Consider the following 12,818-nt stretch of genomic DNA (forward strand, 5'->3'; position numbering starts at 1 on the left):
AGGGAAAGATGGAAGAAAAAGCATAGAGGGTAAGAGACAAATGGATGGGATTTGAGATGGAAGGGGGAGAGAGACAGAACAAGAGGTGTTCAGGCAGATAGGAGGATGCAGGGCTATGTAAACAGGGACGTCTGCAGTGAAGACAGCAGAGGAAGGGCGGAAAGATGGGTGGACAGACAAGGGAAGGCGGGCAGGGGCGGGGACAGGCGAGTGGGGGGTCCTCCAGGGGGAATATCTTCCTCTGCTGCAGGATGCTTTGTGCACGCAGGTTTTTGCACAGGAGCTGCTGCAAATTACTCAGCAGGACTGCTCCTGGCCAAGCAGCATCTGCCAGTCCTCCTACCTTCCAGCTCTTCTTCTGTGTCCTCACATCTGATGTGATTAACTGCCAAGGGCGTCTGCAAACAGAGTGGTGATTGGTGAGTGCCTGAGGCAGTGGCACTCTTTCTGCCGCAGTCCTGTCTCATTGCCAGAATTGGAGGCTAGGCTCGGGTTCATATACTGATTAGTGCTGGGTTCTTAATTGAGTGAGGGATTGCAAAGCTGCAAGCCCAGCATTCTGGACAGCTGAATAAGAGAGTATTGGTAGATGTACCCAAACTCACAAACCTCTATTTGACTTGGGTGTCCTCTGTCCTTGCTAGACTGGAATACTCTGTCTTCAGCTTCCTCGCATAAGCCAGCTCCGTACTCATGCCTTCTTGGCAGCAGCTTGAGACAGTCCACCTCATTTGTGGTCTACAGATGCTCAAGAAGCCAAATCACACCTGACTTCAGATGCATTTATCCCAGAGCACACCCTGATTGTCTCTTCTATGAGTGTGAACTCATAGAACTGAACTCTTACTTCTCCACCAGACCCGGGCAACTTCCTTTAAACTGCCTCTCAGGTCTGGTGTGCTCTTCAGACAAAACAACACAGAGGGCTGTGCTGATGGTGGCACAGCCTTGATCATCACAGACAATTCTGGCTGCCTTTTTTAAAATTTTAACACAGTGATTCCATTCTCATTGAACTTGTGGAGATCAGGTTCTTTGAGGAAGTGTATAAGCATGCCAAAGGGAAATGACTACCTTCAAGAACTGATTGAACACCTCATGTTGTCTCCAGTTGTCCTTGTGGCTTTAAGTAGGAAAATGAATCATACCATATAGGACTGCCTAAAAATTACACTATATGTCTAACAGTGTTCTACAAATGCTTCTTGAACTTTGGGAGGCTCTGTGCCATGAGTGCTTCCTTGGGGAGCCTGTTCTAGTGCTTAAACACCCTCTCAGGGAAGAACTTTTCCTAATATACAATCTTCCTCTTCTAATATACAATACTTCCTCTGATGTAACCTAATGTAATTCCCTCAGGTCCTAAGTCCCAGGTGTAGATGCTATTTGCTATTGTCATAGTTTTGTGGTGTTGCTGTCAATATTCCACATCATAACATCATGTGCAGTATGAATCATCCATACTCCAGTTCTGTAGAATGGCAGCATCCCGAGTGCTCAGCTCTCAGAGAAGAACTACATATCCCAGAGGACACCGCGGCCAGAGATAAGTCACAGGAGGAGGACGTATATAATCTCACTCCCAGGCTGGAACTTTCTCGGACTCTCAGGGAGTGAGAAGCATTCCTGCCGTGTCGCCTAGACTTCACAGTAGGCCTCTTGGTTTTCAGGGACTCTCTCTCTCTCTGTTTTGTTTGATTTATTAGTCTCAATCATTGTATTCCGATATCATATTTAGTAAAATAAGTTTTCCTCCTCAGATTGCTGCCACTGTTTTATTTTCCCTTCCTTTCCGGGGCCCCGGGATGGGAGGGGAGGGAGGGGAGGCCCTACGGGGCGGCTGCCCTGTCACGGATACAAGTAAATCTAGGTAACCTGTGACAGCTATACCTGCGGAACTAAAAAACCATGTCCACGGTGTGAGGGTTGGAACTAGATGATCTTTAAGGTCCCTTCCAACCTTAGCCATCCTAAGATTCTATGATTTTATGAACTAATAAATGCTGGATACTTAAAAGACCTCACCAACTCTTGATAAAGACCACTCAGTGTCTATGAATGATGTTTGGATGCTGGACCCCTGGCATCTCTCTCCAGAGCATCTGTGGAGGTTGTCTGCCATCTTTTGAAGAGCGAAGGAATGACTCCTGGACTTAATGTGACGTAATCTGATCAGATCCTCGTTTTCTTTCAGTCCAAACAAGATATCAGAGTCTGTTAAATCCAAGGTAGGAAGCAGTCAGGTGATGGGTGCCACCTTGGCCTGGTCTGGTGGTTGGCGAACCTGTCCATGGCCGGGGGATGAAACTAGATAATCATTATGCTCCTTTTCAACCCAGGCAATTCTATGATTCTATGATGCCATTCCCAACTGTTGACAACAATGTAAAGAGTTGGTTTCTGCTTCTGAAGGTGTAGTTGTAGTCACCTCCTCACTATCCTTTCTCTCTCATGAACACATATACACACTCCAAAGTTCTCTGTTATTTCACATACTGGGGGAACCAAGTTGGTACTCCAGACTCCGGTTTGTATTGAAGTTCTAGCTTGTCTGGCATGGCAGCACTCAGCAGTAGTGTGACTTCATTCAAATGGTCCACTGTTAACCTCCATTCTCCATTAGACTTCCCCACAGGACATATAGGACTATTGAAGAGTGAATGAGTCTTGCTGTTCACTCCTTGCCTCTCTGGTCAATGAATCAGCTTATGGATGGGGATCAGGGAGTTTCAGTTGATGTGATATTGCCACCAGTGCACAACAGTAGTAGTGATCAGCTTGTGCTGTTCTTCATCTCTCAGCAGTCCCACAATAGAAGAATCCTTTGAGAGACCAAACAAAGTGTAAACAGCTGCTTCATGTCCTCTGCCTCCAAAGCAGCTATATTGAAGGTGCACCCTTTGGGGTCCTACTTCCTGAGGTAGTCTATGCCAAGGATTCACAGAGCATCCAGACTAGTCTCAATGGGGTGCTTCTGCTACTCTTTCCCCAGTGGTCTCACTTTGACCTCCAGTATAATTAGCTGCTGGGATTACCATGCCATGCCATAAAAACAGATGGGTTCTCTCCCTTTATAGCTTGGTGGCATTAGGGTGCACCAGCATCAAGTAGAGCCTTAAACATCATGGGTCTGATGTGCCAGGCCATTGAATCCACACAGTCCAACAAACTCGGCTGTCTGCTTCCTTCACATGGATGGAGGCAAGACACCTCTAGTACTGACTGCAGTATCTATCTTTTATTCATTCTTGTAAATGCAAACCACAAGTCCCTTCACTATGTTCAGAAGTAAGATCAGCTCATCTAACCTGCCTGGAAAACTGGTGACTAGAAACTGCTGTAGCAGTTTTCCCAGGAGAACTCCTTTTGTGATTGTTTTTCCTTGCAACACATATATCCATGCTATTCCATGTCATTATTATATATCACCTTCAGCACGGTTAATTCCTTCATGTACTGAATACTTTTTCTGCATGGTAGTCAACTTGCCTGGGCTATGTGTCAGCTCTTTCTTGAAGGGGTACCTTTCCTTCCTGGCTGACAAGAGTCTGAAGGCTTATCTCCCTTTTGCAATTCCTTTTTGCATTTTTCCCTGAAGGGATGGAGGAAACACAACCTGAGCTCTTACTCCATTAACTAACTCCAGTGCCCTAAAGTCCCTTTTGATAGTGCTCAGGCTTCTCCCCACAGCTTCATCACTGCCAGTCTGAGCTATTAGAAGGGAATAATTGAAGGCTATAATTGAGCTTCCAAGTAATCTCCCTGACCAGCTAGCAGACTTTCCTTTGAATAGGATTGGGTTTGCTCATCAGGCCTTCTGTTCCCTCTGGAAGGGAGTCACCTATGACAATTACCCTTCTTTTGTTCTTGGCAGAGGTATGGGTTTGACTGACTCACCCTAAACAGCCCTCTGGATGGATCTACACCAACACTCCCATTTTCCTGTTCCTCAGTTTCCAAAGCCTCATACCTATTGTGCAAGGTTACCTGAGAAGATGAGGTAGACTGGGAGAGGGTTCACCTGCCTCCCTGAACAGGGACCTGTTTCCATTCCTCCCTTAAATCCCCTCCTTCTGCCTGATGATGAGAAGGCAGGGAGTCCTCCACTACCTGTGGAGTGTCCCCACCCCGTGGCCGTCTTTCAAAGAATGGCAGGTAATGGCTCTGTCAGTCCATCTCCCTTTCACCCTCCGTGGTGGTCCTTAATCTTTCCACCTGTTCCTTTAGCTCTGTCACCAGGCTGAGCAGGTCATCCACCAGCTCACACTGCACACTGGTGGTATCTTTGCAACCCTCCAGCACTTGTGCCGTGGTCAGGCAATCCCTGCAGCTGAAGAGCTGTACAGCTGCATGTGGGCAGCTGTGGGCAGATGGTCTGGAACACTACAATCTTTCTGATGGAGATTTTTGGCCACGTGGAGAGCAAGCCTAGGTCTAGTTCTTCTGCAAGAGTGATGGTTGCTAGGTGAGATCTCCTCCTGAGCAGGGAGGGGGACTGTGACCCCCCTGCATGCCTCAGCCAGGCCATTGCTCCAGGTGGTCACCATTTCTGTTTCAACAAGATGCTGCTCCCAGCTGCTTCTAGAAGAGAGAAAATGGACAGCCGTCCACTCTCCCTGTGTGTTCTCCTGAGCAAAGTACCGTGCAAACTTCAGCACCAATGGACTACTGGTGCAGCATCAAGGCTGTTGTAGTGACAAGTGCAAAGCCCAGCAATATATGGGCTGCTGTGTTGGAAAGTTAACTGCATCCCAACCAGACTGAGTACACTCTCCTTAACACATATTTTGCACAGTCTGCCTGTTTCTTAGATCTTTTCCCAGCTCCATGACTGTCAAATTGCTGTTTACCCTCTGCTACCATCTAACGGCCATCTAATGCATTTCCCTGATCATGGGAGATCTGCATAACAGTCACTGAATGGTTATGTTTGGAAGGGGTCTCTGGAAGTCACCTGGTCTAACACCTCTGCTCATACAAGAGATACCTAGAGGAGGTTGTTCAGGACCATGTCCAAGCAGCTTCTGAAGATCATCCAGCAGGAGACAACACGGCACTGCATGCCAAGATGAGCAAGCACATTTGCAAAAAGCAAGGATAATTGGTTACAACTCTGAAACAGTTTCTCATAAGCAGGTTTCTTATAGCAACGTGCAGAAGCACAGGCAGGTGCAGCCTGTTTGTATCCCCAACCTAGCACAAGCCTTTGCCCCTTGTCCCTAATATGTCTAATGCCATGCAATTTTGTAGTACAGGCTTTTTTTGTGTTCGTTCTAATTCTTGGTTGATCAGCCTGATAGTTTGTTTGGTTAAGTATAGTGCTGCTGTAGTGAGATTAGCTAATGCAGATACTTGCCATTCATTAGAAATAACTACAGACAGTGGCAAAAAGATGGCCATTGCACAGAATCACTAAACAGTTCATTTATATTGACGTCTAGTGCGAAAGGTTTACCAATTGTCAGTTGGCAGTTGTGGTTCTGTGGAGTACAATGTATTGAGTACGTAGGGCAATCCCCAAGTACATCATCCAGTCCAGTTAAACGGCAGGGATAGCCAGCCATACTGACCACAAACCCTCAGAGATCCCCATGGCATCACATGCGTGGAAGACTTATAAGGGCTCTTATTCAGGTATTTGCATAAGGTAATGTTCTCACACCAGCTTCTGGGTGAGGCTCCCACCCACACATCAGTTCCCTTAGAAGAATTCTGTTTGACATAGTAGGGCAGCTGGTGTCATAACCTCACTGTCAAAGATGAGAGCCAGCCTACACTGTCCCATATACTGTGACAATCCATAGTGTGACGAGGTTGTATGTGATCCCATATTTGGACTTCATCCTTTATTTTGGCAGCCATTTTATTGAAGATTGGCCATCCACTTATTCTTCTATTCCATTGAAGAAGACCTTGGTTCCACTGTGTCTCATTTGGATTAATGTATCAAGGTTGTATTTGCTGGCATTCGTGGGTAAAACGGCACACACCTACTAATCAGTCTGGTGAACAATATGGATTACATGGATTGCCCAATCAATACGTAATTAGCTGTGGACCATAAGGAGAATGGGATAAATGTTAACAGGCACTAATAAAAGTAATTCCACCTTCCAAGGTACTACGCAGGTAACATAGTGATCTTGTGTCAATACTTTTGCTTGAATAGGGTTATGACTAGGTAGGTTATACCAGAATTTTTGTCCTGATACTGGAGGCTGTGCAGATATATCTGGTAACATAGGAAGAACCTGGATCTGCCATCATGATATTATCAATATTCCATGTAAAATAAGGATTGGTGTGTTGACAAGTATTTTACTGGGCCAGCTATCAAGCACCTGAGGGGGTTACAGAACTTCCCTTTCCCCAAGGAACAAATAAACCCCATCATTTTGGCCCTACTTGTATGTCCCATGACCATTCTACTGTGTGGTTACCAGATTCAGGACCAGCTCCCCTGCAGGGAGCAGTATTTTGTTCATGGTGCCAATTTGCAAATTTATGCATTTTTGGTCCCCGTTATCTGTATCTTAAGTGGAGAAGTCCAGGTAGTTTGTAGCACACATTAAGTGCTGGGTTGACCATTTTGACATCTTTCATTTAAGACTCTTAATACCTCACATAACAGTGCTGTCCACCCCTTCCCAAATTGAGTGTCAGCCCTAAGGGCTGTTTTCAATACACCATTATAATTATCTCTAAGATCCACTCTAGTGGGATTGTATGGTAAGTGGAAACATCATTCAGTGTTATTATCATCAGCCCATTATTGTACAAGAGCGCTAGTAGAATGTGATCCTTGTGGGGTCCTGTATGATGCCATTAATTCTGTGAGTCCTCTGAGTGTATGAGTCTGCCCAGTTCACAGCACTGGATAGGCCTGAAGAAGGCTACTTACAGAATCTAAATCGGTTAAGGTGTATTTTGCTCCTGCTAACCAGGGGAAAAGTCCTTCATAGTTATTTTCCATTGTTATAATAGACCATGTCCTCTGGCAAGGTGGGCTGTTTTTGGGAGTAGTGAGTATAATTATGTTCTGACAAAGGCTTCAAAACCTTGACAAGCCTGTATCACGTCAAACAAGTGAATCGACAGACCCAAGCTTTTACTGCTGCCCACATGGTCTTCTGTCCCTCATGTCTTAGTTTCTTATGCAGCCACTGGGCAGTATGCTAAGCTGGCTATTCATCCAGCCGCTGGAACTGAGCTAAGGCATCCACCTCATCACTCTTTCGTGACTGTAAAGGTTGATGTCCAGAAACATGGAACGATTATATCGGTCTGTGCACAGCCCCATTCCAAATATCTTGCTCTCAGATTGGGACTATGGTCACAGTCATGAGGAGGTAAATGACCAACACATAATGTCAGTCAGGTCTGAGTATTGCTCGTTGAGCACAATAAGAGCATGGAAACATGAAAATGCTGATGGATTGCCATAAATTATTGTCATTCTATGTTAACAAGAGCCACAAAGCCACAGCTTGCTTTTTTGTTTGTTTGTTTTTGTTTGTTTGTTTCTTGTTTCTTTGTTTTAAACCAATAAATGGTTAATTCGACATTAGGCCTTCAGTCCCCCAGTTCCCTACAGATGCCCTTACTCCGTGTGGAACTCAGCCTCCATCAAAACCCAGGTCTTGCTTTTTTGGGCACCAGGTACCACAAGATGAGCTACCTGAAGGGCTTTTCTCTGGGTTGTAGGCTTTAAGAATTCATGCTTACTCATGGATCACAAAGGGGCCCGCTCCAAGTAACGTATTTTTCAGTCCCTCTGGAATATGTCAAAAATGATCAATGTTACTCAATTGCTTACTGAAATGAAGAAGTACATGATTCACCTGTCTATCTTCCCTGCCTGTAGGCATGCTTGTATCAAATTAAGCCATATCTGTTTTAAGTTATCGTCACTGGTTCTTGTTCCTTCACCTTGTACATTCAGTTTTGCCTAGGTCAGCATCTCTATTCACTGCTCATACTGTGACATCTCCTGCTACCAAGGGATTTGAAACTGCCACTGATGTCTCATACTGATTGGAGGGGGCCTGCTGCAGGATCAAATCATGCACTCCTACCATAAATGTAATTAAAACAGACCCCTCAGAATCACCATGAATTCACCATTCATTCCTAATTCTTGGGGCTGATTTTGTAGCTCTTCCATCATGATCCACTTTGCGCTGGGCATTGGTAAATCACTTTCATTTGACCAAGTAGCCCTGCATGCAGCTGTAAGCCACAGCAAAAGTGAGCTACTCTTATCCTGATGCTGAACAGCAGCATGCTCTGCCCGTGTCTCATCAGAGATATATGGCTCCTCAAGGGAGATCTTATTACTCTCTACAATGGTCTGAAAGTGGGTTGTTGCAGGATGAGAATTGGCCTCTTCTTCCAGGTATCTAACGATAGAACAAGAGGGAATGGCCCTAAGTAGTGGCAGGGGAGGTCCAGGCTGGATGTTAGGAACAACTCTCTGAAAGAGAGATTGGGCACTGGAATAGTCTTTGTAACAGAGATAACGAACCTTATGTAAGCAGTGAGATAGGAGAACATCAAGGAAAGCTGTTAAGCCCCTGGATCTGGTTTCACTGTGCAGAAAAGGAGATGTTCCAGTGCTGATGTAACAGAGGACTGGGACTGAGGTGCAACATTTAAGCCTGTATGTGTCTGAATCCAGAGACAGCTGGATCAGGGTGCAGGGGAGGAAAGTGAGTTGGAACAGAGCCTGTCAGCAAGTTTGTGATGCATGAACACGTCAGGCACATGTACTGTTGTCACAGTGTTTTGGCTGGTCGTTATAATGAAGGCCTGGAGAGTATGGCCTGTGCATCTGCTGGTCTCTTAGAAGCACAGGTATGCATAGGTGGATCCACAGCGCTTTCTTTCCACATTCTGCATGCGGAGATTGCTGACTGAAAGAATCGCTTTTCCTGATGCCTGGAGACTGCTGTTTGACTTCAGTAGGGGAAGTCTGATACAGAATTCTATGTCTTTCTGTTCTGTTGGTAATTAACACCTGTGAGTTTCTGCTTTAATGAGCCCCAGTGGGAACACATTGTCCAACTCCATTTCCAGTCTTGCATCTCGCGCTGGGCCCCATTAAAATTCCAAGTCACTTTTCTGTCTTCTTCTGCCTGTCATTTCTCCAAGGCAGATCACCAGATTTTGCCACAGCTTCAAAGTATAAGATTAGCACCATGTTCCTCAAGGGACTCATTAAAGTGCTGACAGCTATAACGAGCTCTGCTCATAGTTCACTGCCACTTCCTTCGGCTTTATAAACATTGTCAATTAGGGACCTCTCAGGTGCGTTTCACTGAATGCATACAGGACCGCTTTCATTTGTCTCTTTGTTCTAATTATATTTTATCAGAGAATGGAAGCAAGTACCTTTGAAAGGGAATTATTCTGCTTTATATCATGGTGGGAATCAGACAGAGAAAAGAAAAGTTTCTTTGTGATCAAGCAGAAATGTGGCCAGAAATATCCTTTCAATCATGGTCTGGGAATAAGACTGACTTTGTTACAGTTTGTTCTCTTGCCAGTGCAGCCCACAGCACCTATTAGCAGAGCCTTTGTCTGCTCTAATTACAACTGTCTTTACCTGTCGTGCTAGCTATGCACAGAAACCAGAGGAATGTTCATCATAATTCCCTGCAGATTTCAAGGCTTGCTTTAATGAAAGGATTAAAAATAAAAAATCAGGTTGTGCCTGAAGAAGGTAGGGGATCTGGTTACCTGAGAGGTAGGGAAGGCTGGGGTACTCAACAAGGTTTTGCCCATTTTCACCACCATATGCTTCAGCAACACCATGGAAATTGCAGAAGACAAAAGGAAGAGCAACTGATGTCATTTACCTGGACTTGTGCAAAGCATTTGATACTATCCCTCATGACATTCTTCTCTCTAAACTGGAGAGACATGGATTCGATGAGAGACGTGGACCACTCTGTGGATAAGGAGCTGACTGGATGGTTGCACTGAAAGGGACCACTGATGAGCAGCATTCCTCAGAGGTCGGTTCTACGACCAATGCTACTTGATATCTCTGTCTGAGATGGACAGCAGGATTGAGTGAACCCTCAGCAGATTTACTGACAGTGCCAAGCTATGTGTTGCAGTCAGCATGCTGGAGGGAAGGCCTTCAGTACAGAAGAGCAATCTGAACAAAGACAAGGTGTTTCTAGATACCTATCTTCAGGTGCTGAATTGACATATCAGTCATGAACCTGGCAGTTTTTCCTATCCCTCACATTCTGCATTTTCTTATCAGCTCCTTCAACGCTCGTATACCTCTCCTTCCCTGGACGGACATCCATATATCGAACTCATCCATTCCCCTCTCCAGATTCCTGTATGTTTTTCTGCCATTCCCTCCTCCTGACTCTAAATGCAGCTCACTCCAACCACTCAGATGTGCCACCCGCCTCACACAAATCCATGCATGAATGACCTCATCCATCTGGACCGTTTCATCTGTTCCGTCTGTCCACTCCGCTGCCCATTTCTTCCTCTGTCAGCACTGATGCTGGTTTTGTCTAGGCACAATATTATGTCTTAATTTCCCAGCCTGAAACTTGTAAAGGAGAAGACATGGAGTAAATCATTGAGTGAGTCTGAGAGGTGTAGCGGTTTAAGCTGGCAGGTGGCTCAGCACCACACAATCACTTGCTCACTCCCCATTTGCAAGTACAATAATAAGATGCTTGACTATTAAAGATGTCAGGAATTGGGATGGAGACTGTATCTGTCTTGATGAAATAATGCATATTCCTTCCATGCAGCAAAGGAAGAAAATCACACGAGCAAAAGAGAAAAATTTCCATCACCAACATCTGATACAAGGTAATATGAGGGAATACAGGAAGGATTTTACAGAGAAGCAGCTATGGAGCAAGATAAGGACTTCACAGAGCAGCAGCTGCAGAGCAGGATAAACAGCATGAGAACCAAGGACACCTTTAGAAGACAAACAAACAGCTCGCAGCTTTGATTGGATAAGCGCCCGCATGAGTGGTTGAAGAGTGTTTGTGGAATGTCCTGGTGACATGGAGGGGCGAATGGGAAAGCTAAGAAAAGAAGACTTGTATATAAGTGATGTGAGAACTTGTAATAAACTATTTTATCATTCATATCTGAGTCCGTGCATCAGACGCAGCAATAATAAATCCAGAATACTGAATTAGTAATTAGCAATTAATATACACTCATAGAGAACAAAAGAAAGATAAAGCTGCTAAGCACACTTTGAAATACATCCAGTTCTACAGAATATCAAGTTAACTGGGCATTTAAAAAGAGTCAGACACACAAGTTTATATCTTCTTCAGGTAAGCTAAAATTCTGATTATCACAGCTTTCACTTCCTTATTCCTCAGACTGTAAATCAGGGGGTTTAGTGTGGGGATTATAGCTGTATATATGAGAGATAAGACTTTCTTAGTGTCCTGTGAATTACTGGACTTGGGCCGTAAGTAAATCAAGGTCCCGCTGCCATAATAAAGCGTTACAACAATGAGATGTGAAGAACAGGTAGAGAAGGTCTTGCGTCTGCCCTCTGCAGAGGAAATCTTGAGGATGCTGGAGATGATGCAGGCATAGGATACCAGGATGAGACAAAAGGGTGTAAAGATGACCAGCACCGTGGCTGTAACAATCTGCTTTTCGTACAAGGAGGTGTCAGTGCAGGAGAGCATAATGAGTGGAGGGATATCACAGAAGAAGTAGTTAATCTTATTGGGCCCACAAAACGGCAGAGTGAACACCCAAGCTGTCTGCACAACAGACACTACATTCCCACTGCAATATGACAGCAGGACTAGAGAAAGACTAGCTCTTCTGTTCATGATGATGGCATACCTAAGGGGGTTGCATATGGCCACGTAGCGGTCATAGGCCATAGCTGCCAATATGTAGCATTCAGTGGCCGCCAAGAAAATCACAAAGTAGAGCTGCGTGGCACAGCCCACGTAGGAAATTTTCCTGTCCTCTGACTGGAAGTTTACCAGCATCTTGGGGACAACTATGGATGCTGTGGAAATATCCAGGAAGGACAGGACCCGGAGGAAGAAGTACATGGGCATATGGAGGGTGGGATGCAACGTGACCAGGAAGATGAGAAGGTTCCCAGTGATGGTGAAGGTGTAAATCAAGCAGAATGTGAAGAACACCAAGTTCTGCAGTTCTGGGTGTCTGGACAATCCAGAGAGGACAAATTCTGTCAGAAGGGTGTGGTTTTCTAGTTCTCGTCCCTCATTTGGCTTCATCTGTGAGGAATCAAATGGGTAGAGAACCAGGGGACTAGTCAGTATGCTGAAATCAGGGCGCTTCAGCCCAGCTGGCAACCAAAACACCTACAGTGCAAAGAAAAAGGAAAAGCATTTTGCTACCTTGGGGAGCAGTGAGCACCTCTCTACTTCAGCAAAGCCCACTTGCTCTCTGCCACAATCTAGTTTTCCCAGATAAGATGGCTGGTAGGATGCCTTCTAACATGCTTGTTAGAAGTTGGATTTGAGGAGTTCATACGCAAAAGTCAAGGGATCTCAGGCTGTAGTAAGCTTTGGCTCCTATTCACAGCCTTCCCAACTGACTGTGGGACACAAAGGCTTCAAAGAGCCAAACTGGAGAAAAAGCACACCCAGATGGAGTAAAGTTAATGCATAACAAAACAAAGCCAAGTGCCCTCTGTCTATCATCTCTTAATGGACAAAGAGATAATTTGCGGAAAAAAATATCTACAGAGAACAGGTGAAGCTCAGTACTATCTGCTTCAACGTCCGCACGTGCTCATTACCCTCAGTCTGTGTGAAGCATACCGG

General features: G+C 45.1%; 1 protein-coding gene across 1 annotated transcript; it reads right to left on the bottom strand.

Moving 5' to 3' along the window:
• Positions 1 to 11,315: 11,315 nt before the first annotated feature.
• Positions 11,316 to 12,266, bottom strand: LOC140262328 (olfactory receptor 10A7-like). The gene has a single exon (XM_072356612.1). It carries the CDS (start codon positions 12,264 to 12,266, stop codon positions 11,316 to 11,318), a length of 951 nt encoding a protein of 316 aa, XP_072212713.1.
• Between the last annotated feature and the right edge of the window lie 552 nt (positions 12,267 to 12,818).

The sequence above is a fragment of the Excalfactoria chinensis genome, chromosome 24 (assembly GCF_039878825.1).
Source record: "Excalfactoria chinensis isolate bCotChi1 chromosome 24, bCotChi1.hap2, whole genome shotgun sequence".
NCBI classification, from domain to species: domain Eukaryota; kingdom Metazoa; phylum Chordata; class Aves; order Galliformes; family Phasianidae; genus Excalfactoria; species Excalfactoria chinensis.

Excerpts from the sequence above, each read along its gene's own strand:
- LOC140262328 (XM_072356612.1), bottom strand. The coding sequence starts at position 12,266 with ATGAAGCCAAATGAGGGACGAGAACTAGAAAACCACACCCTTCTGACA.